The sequence below is a fragment of the Chinchilla lanigera genome, unplaced genomic scaffold, assembly GCF_000276665.1.
Source record: "Chinchilla lanigera isolate Chin_1 unplaced genomic scaffold, ChiLan1.0 scaffold00068, whole genome shotgun sequence".
In the NCBI taxonomy this organism is placed as follows: domain Eukaryota; kingdom Metazoa; phylum Chordata; class Mammalia; order Rodentia; family Chinchillidae; genus Chinchilla; species Chinchilla lanigera.
Genome location: NW_004955469.1, coordinates 12,524,530 through 12,538,073, shown reverse-complemented (window position 1 = coordinate 12,538,073; position 13,544 = coordinate 12,524,530). Strand labels below are relative to the sequence as shown.

General features: G+C 46.9%; 1 protein-coding gene across 1 annotated transcript in view; it reads left to right on the top strand.

Moving 5' to 3' along the window:
- Nucleotides 1–13,544, top strand: part of Capn13 (calpain 13) — a 71,564-nt gene that overhangs the window by 31,380 nt on the left and 26,640 nt on the right. Inside the window, exons 5-7 of the mRNA XM_013522570.1 lie at nucleotides 3,813–3,949; nucleotides 11,465–11,639; nucleotides 12,787–12,861. Coding sequence (XP_013378024.1) covers nucleotides 3,813–3,949; nucleotides 11,465–11,639; nucleotides 12,787–12,861 — 387 coding nt within the window. The remainder of the gene's footprint in view (nucleotides 1–3,812; nucleotides 3,950–11,464; nucleotides 11,640–12,786; nucleotides 12,862–13,544) is intronic.

Sequence of the window (13,544 nt, the reverse complement as noted above, 5' to 3'; positions counted from 1 at the left end):
ATTTATTCAGAGCTAATTTTATGGCCTTCAATAAAATGTTACATTTATGTTTTCATATTGGTGCTATACCTTTCTTGGCAAATTTATTCTCAAATATGTTTCAGTTTTATAGCAATGTGAGAGAAGTGTTTGGATTTTTTTTTTCTCATTTCCAGCTATATGTTGCTGGAAACGAAAAAAGCTATGGTGTATTATATATTACACTGTGTTTGGCCACCTTACTAAATTTTTTTATTAGTTCTCATTTTTTTCTTTAGTAGAATCTGGATTGCTTTAGTAACCTAACAATATCATCTGCAAGTAGCAGTAATTTTACCTCTCCTTTTAATATTTATAGAACTTATTTTGCTCTTTTGCCTTCTTAGACTAGTTAGAACTTCACAATTTTAAAGCAGTGACAAGAGTCAAAATCTTGCCTTCTTATGATTTTCATCATTTTCTTAATATGCTGTCAGATTCAATTTGCTAAAAATCTTATTAGAATTTTTGTACGTATATTATGTGTAAAATTACTTTCTAGTTTGTTATTTTTATCACATTTGAGTTAGCTTTTTAAAGCAAACTGATTACAACCTACTTTTTAATTTGAAATAATTTGAATAAAATTTACTAATCTTGATTGTCTGCCCTTTGAAAGTAAAATAGACAAGATAGAAATAAATAACACAGACAATAGTTATATTATGTAGCCCTACCTCCTTTTTAAATGCAGTGTCTTTAGCTCCTCAGTGTATTCAGTAGATATTAATTTGCTTGGGCCACTTATTTCTACTGAACCCTTGAAATTTATACAATATTGGAAAAAAATCAACTTTTTTTGTACCAACACATAGAGTTGCTCCAATGATTCTGCGAAAATTCCTTTAATTTCTAGTAATCTGTGGTTAAATCTACTTTTCAGTCTCATTGCTATATTTTTATTGTTCCACTTTTTTCTTAATCTAGCTTTTCTCAATTCAACTAATCTGTTGTATTTTTTAACAAATCAATCTGGTTTTTATTATTCATTTATTCTTTTTGCTTTAAAGTATTGTTTTCTATATAATTAACTTAAATTTTATTTTTATTAAGTCTTTTAGTTTCTCTTGGCTCATTTTCATTTTTCTTTTGTGAAACTGCAGTTAAGATTGTTATTCATCTCCAAAGACAAAAGCTTTTTAAGAGTATAAATTTTCTTCTGTACTCTTTCTCGATGGGTTTTGACCCAAAGCATCTTACTTTTATTAATTTTAAATTTTAATTTTGATTTGTTCTTTCGTATACATTTGGGGCTGTTTCTTTAAAGTTTATCTAGTTTTCAATAGTTAATTTTTCTTTTGGTGGTAATCTTTTGGTTGCTGAGTTTTAGTTTACTAAATTATGGCCAGAGACTATAATTTATAAAATGTCTACATTTGGGGAAGTTATTAACATAGTTTTCTTTATGGTCATGTGCATGATAGTTTTTACTAATGGTTCATGGATACACAAAAATAGTACATATTATCCAATGGCCATGACTTTTATTAATTGAATTAGCAGGTTGTATTCTCTACAGTTGTTTGTTTTATTTTGGCTTAATTTGTCTGTTTGGTTTATAAAATACTAAAGCAACAGTTGAAGTTCATTCTCACAGTCATATTTGGAAACATCTTGGGCTTTTGGATATTCTGCTCCTGCATGTTTTCCTGTTACGCTCTTTGGAGGCCAAAGGTTTATGATCTTGCTGACTTTTTGTTAAAATATAACTTGCATAAAATCCCCATTTGTTATATTTAGTACCTCTGGCCTTGCATTTCTCTTTATCTGATATTCATGTTGCTAGTCCAACTTCGTGTTATTTACATCTCCCTCTTATGTTTTTACTTATCTCTTAGCTATTTCAGTTTCACTGTCACAGATATCTGTCTTATAAAAAGAATGCTTAAAATTATTTCTTACTATTGCCTCTCTCCTTCATCTCTCTTGACTTCCTTGTTCTAATTTATCCTTCACTAGATAGAAGTAGTTCTTTGCATACTTTTCTCAGATCACATGAGAGTTTTTCATTTACTCTCACAAATGACATTTTGGCTACAGGTAGACTTCTTGGATCATATTCCTTTCCTCAAAACTCCCTTTGTCCTATTGTCTTGTAGCTTCCAAAGTTGCAGAACAAGGCTCCATTGTTAATCTATTCTTTTGATTTTGTATGCAGCATATACTTTCAAACTGTAGTCTCTATGAGCTTTTCTGTCTCTAGAGTTCTTCACTTTTCTCCAGAGTATAAACAGATGTGTGCCTTTTAAGCAAGAACCTTGCCTGGAAGGCAGTGAGCCTTTCCATCTGAAGACCAGCCTCCTTCTGTTTAGCTAAGTTTTCTTCTTCATTGCTGGGCCTCCTCCTTTACCCTGTGCTTACCTCCTGAAGTCCAGCTACCTGGACGCTAGGTTTTTCAACAGGCACCTGGTGCTGCACCACTGCTGCTGATCTAAGGACCACACTGAGGACTGAACTAGAGAATCCAGTGAGCTGTGCCTAGGATCCCTCCAGGGCTGCCAGCACTGGTAAAAGCAACTTAAGTGGTTATGACAACTGGCAGCCCAGACAGGACACGCTCTGCCCTTCTGGGTAACAAAGAAAGTCACACAGTTCCACAAAACAGCCACAGTGCTGACATCTATAGATCATTTCTTATCACTGTGGGCTTGGGTAGCGCTCTGCAAAGCACCCAGCACTTGGGGCATCTTGAATGCTTTGCCCGAACACTTCTGGTTTCCCTACTGCCACAGCCTCACCACTCCACATCTTACTACTCACTGCAACAAGACCCCAAGTCCACAGCTGCAATGCACTGCTTGTTAACAGCTGTGAAGGCACCTTCTTCTCCTCTTCATCTTTGCTGATGTCTCTGTCTCAGTCTGTGCTCTGAAAACATCCTCAGCTGGCCACGACAGCCCAATGTCTGGGAAATCCAGTGGAAAAGGACATGTGCCCAAAAGGTCATGCACACCCAGCTTTAGCGTGTCACCTAGTGGAAATTTACCTTCATCAAGGCCCAGGCCTAAAGCCAGCAGCCCTGCCGCTGCTCCAGCACCGGGGATGCCAGCAAAGAAACTCAAAGGCTGGCCTTTATAATGAATGTTCCTCATTTGGCAGTGTCCCCGGGTGAACCATTTAGAGCTGAATGCTAAAGATGAAAGCAGTCTGTTTTGGAGAGGAACATCTGGCTCATTTGCACTCTTAGCGGTGGCCATGCCAGCCAGCTTCATCGCTCTGCTGTAATGAGAGGGCCAGCGTGACGTGAGGATAGGAGTACCAGAGTGAGGCTGTCACCGCCCGGTCCCCCTGAGCCGTGCACATCACTCGGCCTCCAGGCCCTGGCCCATGTGGTCCCCACCATCTGGGACTGCCTTCCCGACATCCTCCCCTCCTGGCTAAATCCTGCCACCTCCCTCAAGCCCTCAGCTCTGCTAAGTTCTCTGCCCCCTTATAACCCACTGCTCTTTGCAGCAGCTCTTCAGTAGCTCTTCCCCCTGCTTCCCTTTGTACAGGAGAACTACCTGGAGGGTCCAAAAAGGACTTGGCTGAAGTGAGCTGGTAGCAAAGTCAAAGCCAAGTTTCCTTCCTCCATACCTGTATTTCCCTTGGTTCACTCATTTTCTCTCTCTGCCAGTAGAGATGATAGGCTTGTGCCCTGGCTGGTAAATTAAGCTGGGATTTTGTTCTAGATCTAGTTTGTTGTTGTGTCAGAGGTCACTTTGCAACTGGGGGGATCTTTTGGCTGAGGTTGGAGGCCTGCAGACGCTCTCTCCTGCCCCAACTCTACTGAGACCTGCTTGTCTCTCTTCCAGTTCTGGCAGTGTGGCCACTGGGTAGAAGTGGTGGTTGATGACCGTCTGCCTGTCATGGGCAAGGAATGCCTCTTTGTGCACCCTCGCAAAGGCAACCAGGAGTTCTGGCCCTGCCTGCTGGAGAAAGCCTATGCCAAGTAAGTACGGGCCTGCCTCTCTGCCCAGAGTTTCAGTGCTAGCTCTGGTCCCCCAGTGACTTGCCCTCCCAGATGCGCCCCTCCAGCTGGCCCTGCAGCTCTTAGTAGCCCTCTTGAATGCAAGCATTGTCCCTGGAGCATGAGAGCCCTTGCCAGCTGGCTAGGCATCCTCCTTGAACAATCACTGCGTGTAAGGGTCAGTGTTAGGGCCACCATAGGGACCTTGAAGCACATAGCAAGGTATGGGCTAGGCTGGGACCAGGTAAAGCTATGCACAGATGGTATTGTTGCTGTGCTAATGTAAGAGTCCAGCTGAAATGCAATTGTCCTTCGTATCTGAAGGAGAGTTTCTAGGATCTACCCAATGATATTAAAATCCACAGATACTCAAGAGCCTTATACAAAATTTCTTAGTATTTGCATATAACTTATACATACGCTTGAAATCATCTCTGCATTACATATAATACCTAATACAATGTAAATGCTATGCAAATGGCTGTTATGCTGTATTGTTTAGGAAATAATGACAAGGAAAATTGTGCACATGCTCAATACAGATATAATTTTTCCAGTATTTTCCATCAGCAGCTGGTTGAATCATGGACGCAGGGCCTGTAGATACAGAAGGCCAACTGTGCAATATTTTGGTCAAAAAATGACAGTGGCTCCCTGTCCCTCAGAGTCAGGCTGAGGCTGCAGAAAGAGGTGGCGTCTGAGCAAGGCTCGAGGGATGGCTAGGACTCTGCAGCACAAGAGGAGGGTCCAACAGCAAAGGCCTTGGTGCAATGCTTCAAACTGAAGTCCAGGAAGTCAAGACTCTGGTGTGACTGTAGTGATGTTGCGTTTGTATGTGAGTGCAGTACAGGCGTTCCCTGTCTTTTCTGGCCAACGCACTGTGCTCAGGGACTGCCTTCTGGGGCTGACAAATTTAAAGACTTGTAAGCATACCAGTTCGTATATTATGCATGGCCTTTGGGCTGCTTCTACTCAACAGATGTTTGTTGAGCGTTTCACCTTATGCCCGACACTGTGCTTGACACTGGGTCAGACACTCTGAGGCTGGCTCAACTGGATGCATGCGAGCGTGTGCATACATATGTGTATGAGGAAGAGGGCGCTGTTGTAAAGAACTTCACAAGTGATGAAGAGATGCTCAGATTTTCCACAGCCAGAAAAATGTAAATAGAATAGTAAGACATCCTTCTAGTCCTATCCAGCTATAAAAATTAGAAAGCTGATACTGTCAAGTATTTGCCAGGAAATTGGGTTCCAAGAATTCTCAAACTATCCTACAGGGAGGACGTCCCAGGCAGTCTCCTGACGGGCCATATGGTATCAGTTAGAGTAATTACACACGCATCTCACACCTGGTAAGGATGCTGCCAGAAGGGCCCTAAGGACAGGCCTGAGGCTGTTCCTGATGGGGATGGGTGGCACTCACAACTACCACAGCAGCCCAGTGGAGAGCCATGAGATGGTTAGAAACCACAGATTTGATTTCCACATGGCAATCTGGGTTGTCCTCAGAATCCTGGTGCTAAGCAAATGGGACAAGAAAAACACAGAGCAAGAAAACAAAACCCTGTTTATGGAAACAGAAGCTCTGCCAATGCAGTACCCACTTTATAAGAACACATAGGGATAAAAAGACGTACATTACACATCCTGAAACGGTGGGGAGGGAAGAGGACGAGGATAAAAGGACAAGGGTGGGGAGGAGGGTAGGAGAGAAGAAAAGGGAGGAGAAAGATAATTAAATGAAGTAACAGAAAAATAAAGCAAACAAGAACAAGACCTTGCAGTGATCCCATTATGGAAAAGGGGGAAACCGGTGATGAAATCTTGCAGAGTCCAAGGGTGGGGTTCTGCCACAGTCCTGACCTCCGGACCATAGCCATACAAGTGAGGCAACTTTTCTGGGTCACCTCTGCCCCTGCCCAGCAGCCTCCCCTGGCCCCATCCCATCTCCGCAAACTCCTGCCAACCTCACCTTCCCCAGGGTCCTCACTGTTTCTTGTGACTCCCCTTTAAGCAGCTTGGCCTTGCTCCTCTCTCTGCGTGCTTTGGCCTTGGCTTCTGCTGTTTCTATTCCATCCACCGCTCCTTACCTGAATCCACTTCCAGTGAGCAGAAATCTGCCTGATCAAGCACTGATCTGATTCCCTGTTGGCTCATTAACCCATGGCCAGCAAAAATGACCATAAAGCCCTTGTGAGCAGGAGCTGTGGAAGGGACAGTTTCCTTAAGAAGGAACTGGGGCAGGAGGTAGCTAAATGACCCCACAGAGAGAGAAGGGTGGGCCTCCTTTTCAGTCAACCTTCTGAGCTAGACTCACCTTCTTGAGGTTAACTTCAACCCAGGTCCAGGGGATCCAGGTCTAAATACAGTGGGAGAAAGTAACCAGGAAGCCCACCCCATACATAATAAGTCTTGGGCATTTGCTCAGTGGTCTTCATCAAGCTTTGGCCAACTCCAGCCTACAGTGTCTTGACTTTGCAGTTCTAACACGTACTCACTGGGCTTTGGGAACCATGACAGTTCTTCCAGACCCCTAAAAAGATCAAAGTCTCCAAGGCCCAGTGGGGATGGGGCGAGCTGCTCATTGGCGGAGGCAAAACCTCAGTCAAACCCCTCAAGCCCACCCTAAAAGCTACTGCTTGAAACCCTCAGCAGCAAAGCCCCCTGGCTGTGAGTTTGTCTCACTGGCCTCTCCCACTCTGGAGGGTACTCATTTCCAATAAATCTTTGATCTTGCTGCTCCTTGTAGCTGACCTAAATCAGTCATTCAGCTGGGAAAGAAATAGATGTCCTCTTCTGTTCTGTGTTCAGGATACAGTACTGAGAACCCAGACAAGCTGGGCATGGTGGTGCTTACCTGACATCCCGGCACTTGGAAAGCTGAGGCAGGATAGCTGCAACTATATATACAAAGTTCAAAGCCAGCCTGAACTACATATTGTGATCCTGTCTCAACACACACACACACACACACACACACACACACACACACACACACACACAGAGTTTGAGCAAGATTGTGTGGGAGGAGATAGTGAGGGACATATCAGAGTGAGGAGTCGTAGCTTACAGACCACATTCTAGGGGAAAATGAGCAGGAGGAAGGGTCGGAAAGTTCCAAGAGCACCCTAACCAGACCCACATTTCACAGATGGGAAGCTGAGCCTCCCTCCAGGCAGCGAGGAAATGGCAGGGGCCAGCAGTTACCCTGAACATGCCCAGTCCCTGCTCACCTGACCAGGGGACCCCATTAAGCAGGACTGGACTGGGGCCTATGGGATGGAAATCGTAGTCCACCTTGTTCCTGTCTTTCTGGAAGCCACAATCTAAATACAGAGGGCTTCAAGATATCTTTATGTGCATTCTTTCTTTTGAGGCAACTTGTAAAAAACGAAGGTTATTACTCGGTTCCCGTGTCAGAAAGAGCTAGTCATTAACCCTGGAGAACGGAACCTGGGTGACAGCCAGGGTTGTTGAACCTGTGCACGTGTCTAGGGAGGTTAATTCACTCCTGAGCTACTTACACAAACACTGCCATTATCTCCCCGTCTGGATCCCTCCCTCATCACGGCAAGGCCCTGTTTGCTCCTTGTGTAAAAGGGGGGTAGCATGGAGGTGCACTGGGAGAATTAGAAAGCTGGTGGAATGAAATGATGACTTTGACCCCATTTTGTTAACAGCTGACCTAAAGCAATCATTCAGCTTGAAAAGAAATAGGAAAGTAGACCCAGAATCCACATTCTGCCACCTAAAGAAATCGAACAGAGGATAAAATGTTTCAAACTATTATAGCTGTTTAAAAGTTTTGCCCCCACCATCCAAAGAAGGAAGTTACAGAACACAAGAGTGAATTAAGTAGAATGACAGCATTTCAGAGCCAGAGGGAACCTCTGTGAACACTGATCTGTGCCTTCTTCTGTGAAGGATGAGGAAACTGAGGCTTGGTGGGGGTGGGGAGTGTGTGAAATGATTTGCTCAAGGCCAATCTGGGGTGGGAACTGTTCTCCCTAGTCATGTGCTGTTCCACGGATTCTCGATACTGTCAGTCCTGGGGAGAGAGATCTGTCTTTGTCCTCCTTTGGAACTTGGTGGATGAGACAAGTGTGGAGACCTCATCTGTCCACACAAAGGACCTCTTTCTCCCAAGGGTGTTGGGGGCAGCTGAGTTCATAGGCACACCTTGGACTTCCATTTATCCTTGCAGCTGGAGAGTCTGGAAATGAATTGGTTAAATCAGTCAATAGTAGGGGGAAGAAAATTATGTGTAGGGATTTTCCTCCCAGCTGTCATAAAATAGAAGATAAGATCTGGTAGGCTGCAAATCATCCTTTGTAGAATCTCTGCAGGTAAGAATTGCAGTATTTTAGTCTCCTCTCTGGCTCCGATTTAGATATCTGGATTCTTCCCGCTTTCATATCACTGCAGGAAGATAGACATTTCCCCAAAAGGAGGCTAAAGTTGACGGATAAGGACAGGCTCGCTCCGAATTCCTGGGTTCAGGTGACAAGGCATAGTGACAGCTGCAGGGAACATACCTCTCTCTCCTTTTCTCTCTCTCTCTCCTTTCCAAAGGGGACTGGGAAGAGTTGCTGTGTTCCTGAAGCATCCATGGGCCTGTGAGCTCATAGTTGCAAAGGAAAAAGATAGCTCTGTGTCAAGACACCCAGCTGCTCCTGAAATCAGCTTTGGGGCACTGTGGATGCACAGTGAGAGAAGGTTCTGGAAGACAAGGGAGGCGGCTGCTGGTGGTGTGGGGATGTCTGTGCAGACTGCAGAATGGTATGGGTGCGAGACCTCAAATGAGACCCAGAGCCACTGAGATAGAGAGTCTGAGGGAGGGGACAGAGCCCCCAGCCGCTTCCCTGGAATGATTCTAGCTGTGTTTGAAGCCCCAAGGGCCCCTGAATGTATCGGGGAGGGGGTTGTGATGGTGAAATACCAGGGGGGCTTGGAGTGGGTTCTGTACCCTTGGCACTTGTGAACCTCCAGTATTTTCAGCAAAGCCCTAATTTAGGAACAGGAGCCAGAAACACATGTGACATCAGAACCAAAGCATTCAGACCCCATTGAGCATAACCATGGTCAAAGGCAGGCTTTATGGTTGACTAAGCAAACACTCCAAAGGTAAAGTCTGATATCAGTCACCACCAGGGTCAGAGAGAGGGAGTGAAGTGGCTAAGTTCAGAAACCAGTTTCAAAGTCAGTTTTATTTTTGTATTTATTTACTTATTTTGAGACAGGGTTTCACTATGTAGTTCAGGCTGGTTTTTGAACTCACTATGTACCCCAGCCTGGCCTTGAACTCATGGCAATCCTCCTGCCTCAGCCTCCCAAATGTTGGGATTATAGGTATGGACAACCATGCCCAGCATAAAATCAGTTTCAAAATGAGTTAGATAAGCCTGATATGTGCTAATGACTGCAGAATTGCCCTTTATTCTAGGATCCTGACTGATTGATTACTTTGTTTCTTTCTTTCTTTTCTTTTGTGCCAGGAATCAAACTCAGGCCTTGTGCTTGCCAGGCAGGTGTTATACCGCTGAACTATATACCTAGCTTTTCTTTCTTGCTTGCTTGCTTTCTTGCTTGCTTGCTTGCTTGCTTTTTCCTTCTTTCTCTCCTTTCTTTTCTTTTTTTTTTTTTTGGTGATACTGGGGATTGAACCCAAGACCTTTGCTCAGACCTACATACCCAGCCAAGCATTTTTACTTTTTATTTTGAGACAGGATTTCACTAAGTCAGTAAGTTGCCCAACTGGGGGACTGAATTTTTGACCCTCCTGCCTCAGCCTCCCCGAGTGCTGGGATTACAGGCATGGTCCATCACACCTGCCTTAGCTTTCTTTAATAACAGGTTTTCTAGGCTATCTACTGCATTTGTGCATGGTACAATGTCCTGCTAATGCTGGCTGCTTGCTATGTATTTGCTGAAGTGAATTTACTAGAACCAGAGTGATTCTCCAAGGACAGAATGAGCCAAGTAGGAGCAGGAAGAGAAAGAACTGTCCAAGGGCTCCAGAGGGATCCAGTCTTCCCCACCATTTCCAGATGAGGCACAAAGGACAGGGCAGGGAATGTTCTGCCCATGGCCGAGACCCCATTTAGAGGCTGCAGTTAGGACGGGCCAGGCCTGTGACTCCTATCTGATTTTGCAGCACCAGGAAAAGCCATGGCAAGGGGTCTCCACTCTGCCCACTCCTATGAAAGACTCAGCCCCTGCTGCCCCTCAGGGACAGGAATGCACAAGGCTCTAGTGAGAAGGCTGGGTGCCAGAGGCAGAGGTGAGAAGGCTGGGTGCCAGAGGCAGCTGTGAGCCTGCGGGCAACCCAAAGGTCTGCTGCCCGTTGGGCCTCCGGTCCTTGCCCTTCCCTGTCTGCCCTGGCTGTAGCATAGGATCCCAGCAGAAGCCGCAGCTCACCACACCGACAGAACTAGAGCTCTCCAGGCCAGTCCATCTTCATCTGGCCTGGCTCCCTGGTATCACTGTGACTGATGGAGTCTCCCTCCACCCAGGGGAACACAGGCCGCTCTTGGGCCCATCCTCAGCCTACACCACTGTGCTCTTCTAGCTCCGGGAGCACCCAGTTTGCTGCCTCCCCCCAGAACGCCTGAGCTACTCTCCTTACTTGAATAAATGGGGACTCAGAATTTGCACTACCAGAAACCTCCCCTGGCCTCCAGATGGCTTGGCCTATCCTCTCCATTCCATAGTGACCTGCTTATTCCTGTAGCAGATAGACTCTCAAAGGGGGAAGGACACTTGACAGTTTGCTATTTACAACCCTTTCCAAGAAGAATGTTCCCTGGTGCCCAGGGGCTATGGTGGAAGGTGGACAAGTCTCGGGGTAGAAGGACAGGAAGTGTGACCTGCTGCTCCTCGCAAGGACAGCAGCAAGCTGTGTGTCTTCTGTGCAAAGCGCACATACTCATGACCCATAGTGCAGCTCCGTGAGGTAAGGGCTGCTGTCTTGTTTCTCAGAGGAGCAAAGAGGACCGAGGACATTCAGTTGCTTGTCTGGGGAAAGAGGTTGCCTTGGAGGAGGCCAGGAGGTGGACTCAGATGGTCTGTGATGGGCAGGCATATTAGACAGCCTTACCTCACTGGGATACCATACCCAACTCACGACTTAAAGGAGGAAAGGGTTACTTTGGCTCATGTTTTAAGGGGATTAAGTCCATGGTTGGCTGGCTCCCAGGAGTAACATCATGGCAGCAGGGCAAGATGGAGCAAAACTGCTTACTTCGTGATAGCTTGGAAGCAGAGTAGAGAAACAGTGCCAGGAAGGGAGGAACCAGACATAGACCTCAAGACCACCCCCTCTATGACCCATCCAGACACAGGCAAAAGTGTACTTTATTAAACCCCTGGGTCATGGCCCAGAGTGGATCAAGAAGTCCTTCACCTGGGAAGAAGCAGAGGGTCAGTGGGTAGTGGCCCTTCCCAGAAAGCCTCCCTACAGGCACCCCAGGGTTAATTTGGACTCTTCCTTCCCAGGCTGCAGGGATCCTATTCTCACCTGCACTATGGCTACCTCCCTGATGCCCTGGTGGATCTCACAGGAGGGGTGGTTACCACTGCCAACCTGTATGCGTCTCCTTCTAACCTGCTGATGATGGTGAAGATGGCAGCCAAGGCCGGCTCCCTGATGACCTGTGCCACCCCAAAGGGGGTGAGTGGACCAGGAGCCCTCCGCAGGGTTTTGCTCATGCCAAAGTGGCCAGCCGGGGGCAGGTAGCTAGGGAGAGAAAGGCGAGTGACCACCCTGGAGCACCTATAGTGGGTTTAGCTGAGGTCACTGCATGGAATTTTACAACAGCCCTCCCTCTGAGATGGAGGTGCAGAATTTACTTCCCAGAGGAGCCAATGGGCTCAGAGAGGCTCAGGGATATCTCCCTAGCCCACAGCCAAAAAGTTCTGAGCAGGGCTCAAATCTGCTAACTCTAAAGCCTTTATTTCCTTTTCCATGATGAGAAGCCACCAGGCCCACAGTCACCAAGGGGGTGATCAAGGGCTGCAGGAGGTGGCAATTGCTTTTTCTGCAAGGTTTGGGGCTGCTTTGTGCTTTGCCCTGATTCTGCAAAGATCCGCAATTCTTGCGGACTCTAAAGGCAGCACAAGGGCAACTTGTCCCCTTTGGAAAGCTTGCATGATCCTCCAAACTATGTGAGTCTGTGCTCAGACGGCTGGCTCCATATTCCTGGGAGGTTTCTTGAACACTTTTAATTCTTTTTTGGGGAGGGAGGTTGGTTTGAGACAGGGTCTTGCTATGTAGTTCAGGCTGGGTTTGAATTCAATATGTAGCCCAGGCTGGGCTGGAACTCGCAGTGATCCTCCTGCCTTAGCCTTCTGAGTGCTGGGATTGCAAGCATGTGCCACCACCCCCAAGACACTGAGTTCTTTAAATTCGTGGGCTTTGAGGGTCATCTCCCTAATCTGAAATGTCACCAAAATCCACAGATGCATTTTAGAACCCCACTCCTCATGGCAGGGACTTTAGTGTACCCTGCAAACCACCTGGCAGATGGATTTTGTGCTGTGCCTGGCTAATGACAAGTGGCTGGTAGAGCAAGCAGCTGAGGTCCTCAGGATCTGGTGGGCTCCATCCGCCAAGTAGTGGCCTTCTGGGCATGAAATAGGCAGAGTCTCACCTGGTGGCTGCCTACCTCTGTCTTTCTAGAAGGGCATTCAAAGGCATGTGCCCTCCAGAGGACCAGGGCCCTGCTGTTGTTCAATTGCTTTCTGAGCTGTGCTTCTCTACCTTACCCAGGGTCTCTGAGTGCTGTGCTGAGAACTCAGTCTACTTTTCTCCTTTGCAGCCAACAGACGGGTCGGAAGTGATGGAGAACGGGCTGGTGAGTCAGCACGCCTATACTGTGACTGCAGCCGAGCAGGTGAGGCTTACTGCTGGCCTGGCGTCTCTCTCCTGGGTTCTGCCTGATATTCTTGCTCCTCTAAACAGGTGCTGGAAGCACATTCCTCCAGCAAGCACAACAAAGCTGACACTAACGATTACCACCTTCATCACCATTGTGGCATCCTCCAAGGGCAGCCTCAGCTGCTTCCATTCACCCAGAAGTTCCTGGATGAACTTCCTACCCAGGGTTCTCTCTAGTGCCCTTTCTCTCCTTGGAGTGAGCTCAGGTGTCAGTATCTAGCTAGATGGAGAGACTTACCCCAAAAGGAGGTAGAATGGAGTGTCTAGCTGACTCTGGGGAGGGGTTTTGCCCTGAAACAGGTTTCACTTGTGACCTACAAGCTACCCTGACAGAATAAAGACACTCCCAAGTGCAGGCACTTATGACAGAGTTCCTTTCTGTCTCAGGTAAGCAGGTGGCCCAAGGCCGGTCGGTGGCTCTGCCATCCCCAATTAGGTGCTTCCACCTGTGAGCCCAAGACAGCCACTTCAGGTCCCCCCATCGCCCAGCCAAAGGCCATCTGTGCATCTGCAGAAGAGCAGACTTGGAAAAGGCAGGCATCACTTTTGCCCACATCCCCTCAGCCTGAACTTAGACCAGCTGGCCTGCCGAGGCCCAAGCAGGCTGGGACATGCACTATCCAGCTGGCCGCCACATGG